The following is a 5420-nucleotide window of genomic DNA, read 5'->3' on the forward strand; positions in this document are numbered from 1 at the left end:
ACATACAAGGTGACACTCCCCCTGCCCCCTCCATTAACAATAACTGAGGCTGGAGTAGTGGTTCCCTTACTAACTTTTAATTCTGCTGCAGACCTGGAAGTTTAAAGGGCCCACAACCGCCCACACCACCTACCACCCTTTTCAGCCTCAGAACAGACACACAGCAAGAAACCATTGTCTAAAAACATAATTTAATATGATTTTTTTCTTGGTGGTGGTTAGATTGTTTGCCAGACAGGAATAGAGACTTGATGTTCATTACATCATCATTCACACCAGTATTGCATGGAAAAGGAAAGAAGAAAGTTACACTTGACCCCATACAAACAAACAAACAGCATAAGAAGAACCGATGCGTTTCTATAATAATTCAGTCCCACTCTTCAGATCAATCAGTCAATCAAGATGATAATAATAAAGCAAAATGTATCAAGACTGATAAGCTCTAACTTAGTGTGAGTGACAGTTTTACCCTGGAATCTTTTATACACTCATGGAACTAAGGTGCTGGTCAGTTTCAAGCAGCTGATCTTATGGTGTAACAAACACAAGGACAGAGACACACCAAGGGCTGGGGTGGGGGGCTCGCTTGGTTTGTTTCCACCAATCAAATGTACAAATTGAGAACGACGCGAAACTGACAGTGGCGGAGCGGTGGGTACAATGCAATTGGCCACACTTTTAATCGGGGTATAAAAGAAAGCCAGAGAAAGTGCTGTACTTATTGTTGTTGCCGCCGTGTGCTTTGCCTCCGTCCAGCTTGACGTACACCTCGTCCCCCGAGTCCAGGTGCAGCACCACGCTGTTGCTGGCATAGTCATAGTTCTGATCGGCATCCTGCGCAATGGCGCTGGCCCGCACCTGCAAACCAGCCAACCGGGGGAGGGGGGCTCAGATGCTGCCTCCGCTAGCCCCCCACATCTCACTCCTGCCCCCAAATCCTCCACACCTGCCTCTCTCCTTCCCCCTCTCACTCGCACTCTTTAAACCCAGCTAACCCCTTCCCCTCTTTGCCCCTTTCCCTCTCTAACCTTCAACAGCCTCCTTACCTCTTTTTACCTATTTCTCTCTAACCTACCTCCTTCCCTCCCTTCACCTCTTAACCCACCACCAGCCTCCATCACCTTTTTTCCTCCTCCCCCTCTATAACCCTCCCACTCTCTAACCCTCTTCCCCCTTTCTCTTCTCCTCATTTAAAACCCCATCTTCTCCTTCCCTTCTTCACCCCCTTTAGTCCCCAACTCTGCTGTCCCTCTTTATCCTCCCTCTCGCCCAGGCCCTTCTCCTTGACACATGTTTATTTCCTCCTCTTCTTCCACTTCCCAGATCCCCCCTTTCCCTCCACCACACACACATACACTTTCCTTTCGCTCTTTTCTGCACATTCACACCCAGATCTTAACCCCTTCCCCCACACCAAGAGCTTCCCTTAGCACAGCCTGCCGGCCAGACAGGCCATTCACTAGACAGCATGCAGCTGGGAAAAGTTTCCTGCGTGTCTCAATCTCATTCCCCCTTGTTCCAAGTAGCGGAGTTTCTAAAGTGTGCAGTAACCATCCCCCGTAAGGCACTGGCTTGTCACCTGGAGGATCCTGGAGCATAAGGAGGGGCGGCCCTGCCCAGACTGACAGAGAAAAGTCGAGGCAGGAAAGAAACGTCTCTTCTCAGAAGTGGAAAATCACCACATTGAAGGAAGGGAGGGGGTAATAAAAAGGTTGGGTCCCCTGTGCCCCAGACTCTCCCCAGAAGCCAGTGTGCAAGGCTCTCTGAGACTATCCTGGAGCCTGTGGGGTTCCAGACAAAGAGGGAGGGATCCTGGGTAGGGGAAAGAGTCACACACACAAGAGGGAAGGATACAGGAAAGAGGGAGTCCTAGAGCCAGGAGGGCCACAAGATAGTGTGATGGGGCAATCTACCAACAGACACTGAGCAGAGGTTCTCAAGACACACAGGAGGAGACAGACATGCCAGGGCACAGGGCAGCAGGGACAGGACAGCAGTCTCACAGTTTTCTGCCCATATGGTGATGCCATCCCCTTAGGAGGGTGTTGTGAGCACCGGGCACAGGATGAGGGCAGGGTGTCCTGCACTGGGAGGGTGGGAGCAGGGTCCTGGGCACAGGGAGGCTGGCTGCCCTCCAAAAAGTGGCACAGGAGAGGGGTATCCAACTCTCAGTACTTATAATGATCACGCTCAGGAGGGCATCACAGGGACAGTGGGGAGACAAGTATCCTGAGAGTAAGATGCCAGGGCACAAGAATGTTCCTAAGTGCCACAGGGACCCAGGCATGGGGGGAGTTGAGGATCCCAGGCTCATGGGTGAGGGTGCTGGTGTCCTGGGCTCAGGGGGTGAGGATCCCAGGAATGGGGAGATGAGGGTGCTGCTCTCCCAGCCACAGGGGAGTGACGGACCCTGGCACAGATCGAGGTTCCCAGACACAGGATATGACTGTGCCAGTGTCCCAGGCATGTGGGGTGAGAGTCCAGGGCTCAGGTGCTGAGAGTCCCAGGCACAGAAGTGTGCCAGTGCCTCAGGCACGGTAGGGTCAGAGTCCTGGGAATAGGAGGTGTGAAGATGCCGTTGTCACAGGCACAGGGTGAGGGCCCCAGGAATGGGAGTGAAGTTCCTAGGCACACGGAGTGAAGGGCCCAGGCACAGGGGTGGAGGGCCTGAGCGCAGGGCTGAGGGTCCCAGCACAGGGGGAAGGGGATGATCCTGGGAATACAAGGGTGCTGGTGTCCCAGACACGGGGGGGTGAGGAGCATGGGGAGAGGGTCTCAGCCTAAGGCAGAGGGTTCCAGGCACAGGGCTGAGAGTCCTGGGTATGGGAGAGTAGGGGACGGGGTCGGGAGAGGTGAGGGTCCCAGGAACATGGGGTGTCAGTGTCCTGGGCTCAGAGGGTGCGGGGCACTGGGGAGTGAGGGTCCACGGCAGTAGGTGAGGGGCATGTGGGTCCCAGCTCAGGGCTAAGGGTCCTGGTAAATGCTAAGGGTCCCAGCTCACAACAGGGGTGGGGAGTACTGGCCCCGGGTGGAGCGGGGGAGGACTGAGGGTCCCAGCCCGGCGTGGGGGGAAGGGTCACAGGCATATGGGGTACTAGTGTCCTGGACCTAGAGAACAAGAGGCACCTGGGGTGAGGGTATAGGTGCTGGAACTAGGGTGCTGCCGCACCCCTTGGCTTAGTGTGGTTTCCATCAGATACAGGGTTTTTCCAGTTTGATTCAAGAGGGTCCCTGTAAAGGCGGAGGGTCCCAGGCTGGGGGCGGGGCTGAAGGTCCCAACTCGGGGAGATGGAAGTGGGGGGGCTGAGGGGTGGGGGCTGAGCCTGGAGCTGCGGAGGGAGGAATCGTGAGGGAGGTCCCGGGGCGATGGAAGGAGGGCTCCCGAGGGTCCTGGGGTAGAAGAAGGGATCCTGACCCTGGACAGTGAAAGGGGGTCCCCGCCCAAGGTGGTATAAGAGGGTCCTGAGGGCCTTGAGCTTAGATGGGGGGTTCTAAGGGGCCCAGGACGGTGGAAGGGAGGATCCCGAGGGAGGTCCTGGGAGGTGGAAGGTGCACCCTGGCCCAGGATTGTGGAAGGAGGGGCCCAACGGGCCTGGGGCGGTGGAAGGGGGGGCCCGGTCCTGGACAGTGGAAGGAGGGGCCCAGGACAGTGGAAGGGGGGATCCCTAGGGAAGTCCCGGGGTGGTGGAAGAGGGGATCCCGGCCCTGGGGCTGTGGAAGGCGGGGCTGGGCCCGGGGCAGTGGAGGGTGGATCCCGGGCCAGGGCTATGGGAGGGGGAGCCCGCCCCGGTGGTGGAAGGGGAGATACCAGGCCGGGGCTGTGGGGGGGCAGGACGGTGAGGTGGAAAGGGGATCCCGGCCTGGGACAGTGGAGGGGGGATCCCGGCCAGGGGCTGCGGAAGGGGGAGCCGGGCCGGGGCTGGGGAGGGGGGGCCGGGGCGGTGGAAGGGAGATCCCGGCCCGGGGCGGTGGAAGTGGGGGCCCATGCCGGGGCTGTGGGCGGGGGACGATGCGGTGGAAGGGGGAGCCGGCCCGGGGCTGTTGAGGGGGGATCCCGGCCAGCCCCCAGGACTCACCTGGCCGTTCTTGCAGAGATCCGCCCACATGCTGGTGCCGTCCCCGCCGCGCATGAGGATGTGGTAGGTGAAGAAGTAGATGCCCCGCACCTGGCAGCTGAACTTGCCCGTGGCCGGCTCGTAGTGGTTGCCCAGGTTGGTCACCACGTCGTCGAACTTGAGCACCTCGTAGCCCTCGTGGGGGCTCTTCAGCCCCACGTAGAAGGCGATCCGGGGGCCGCTGAAGGCCGCGCTCATTCACACCGCACTCCCTCACCTCCCCGGCGCGCGGCCCCGGGCCGCCACCGCCCCCTGCCGCTCCCGGCGCGCCAGCCCCGGCCACCGCCAGCCCGGCCAGCCCGGCTTGCCTGAGTCTCCCCGCTCTCCGGCGGCCCTCTGGGACCGGGGGGGCCCGGCTCCCCTGGCGGGCCCGGGCCCCGGCTTGCCTGGCCGGCCGGGCTCCCCCTTGGGTCCTGGGAGGAAGGGCGGCGGGGCGTTGGCGCTCAGGTCCTGCAGCGCCTCCACGGCGGCCGTGCTGCTGGGGCCGCCGGCCCGGGCGCTGGCGCTGCTATAGGGGTCGCAGATCATGCGGCAGGTGCCCATCATCTCGTAGTGCGCCGCGCTCTCCGGGGCCGCCTGCAGCAGCAGCGGGACGGCGATGAGCAGCACGAGTCCCATGGCGAGGGCCAGCCCGGCCGCGGCCAGCAGCCGCTTCCTCCTCTGCCAGAGCCGGGCAGCGAGCGCGACCAGCTCCTCCTTGCTGGGCGAGGTAATGGTGACTCAGTGGCGAAGCCTCCCTGCGGGGAGAGCAGAGAAGCGGATCAGCCCCCGGCCTGGGGCAAAGCGGCTGCCGTCCCCCCTCCTGCCCCCCTCTAGCGGGGCGCCTGGGCCAGCCTCAGTCCCTCGGCATCGCCCGCCCGGAGCCTGCTGCGGGGCACCTGCCAGCCAGCCCCGGGCTCTCCTGCTGGACGGGGCCACCCAGCCTGGCAACTAGAGCAGCAGCGTGGTGCGCACTGAGCGAACCCCACCCCGGGCAGGCGGGGGGGGTCACTAGCTCCCATCCCACCCCCGCAGCCTCAGCCCTCGGGGATCCCCCGGGAGCGGGCAGTGCCAGGTGCCAGCGGTAACTTACGAGCGAGCGGGGCGGCGGAGCAGTTCCCAGGACGCGGGCGAACAAGTGGGGTAACTTTCCCCCAAGTGCTCGGCTCAGCCGGGCCCCCCGCTGCCGCCTCCGGGCCAGCTCAGCAGGCAGCCTGCATCGCCGCGAGCCCCCCAGCTGGTCCGCACCGGGAGGTTTCACTCGCTCCGGCGCGGTCCCCGAGAAGGGACGGGGCGAGGCTTTTCTAGCCGGTCACTCCATCC

At 62.0% G+C, this 5420-nt stretch overlaps 1 protein-coding gene across 1 annotated transcript; it reads right to left on the reverse strand.

Moving 5' to 3' along the window:
- Positions 1-223: 223 nt before the first annotated feature.
- Positions 224-4736, reverse strand: C1QL2 (complement C1q like 2). Its single transcript, XM_032794044.1, is given in 4 exon segments — positions 224-861; positions 4080-4444; positions 4447-4493; positions 4495-4736. Coding segments are annotated over 4 exon segments (834 nt in total). The 3' UTR covers positions 224-681.
- Positions 4737-5420: the final 684 nt, after the last annotated feature.

This window comes from Chelonoidis abingdonii, chromosome 10 (assembly GCF_003597395.2).
Source record: "Chelonoidis abingdonii isolate Lonesome George chromosome 10, CheloAbing_2.0, whole genome shotgun sequence".
In the NCBI taxonomy this organism is placed as follows: Eukaryota; Metazoa; Chordata; order Testudines; family Testudinidae; genus Chelonoidis; species Chelonoidis abingdonii.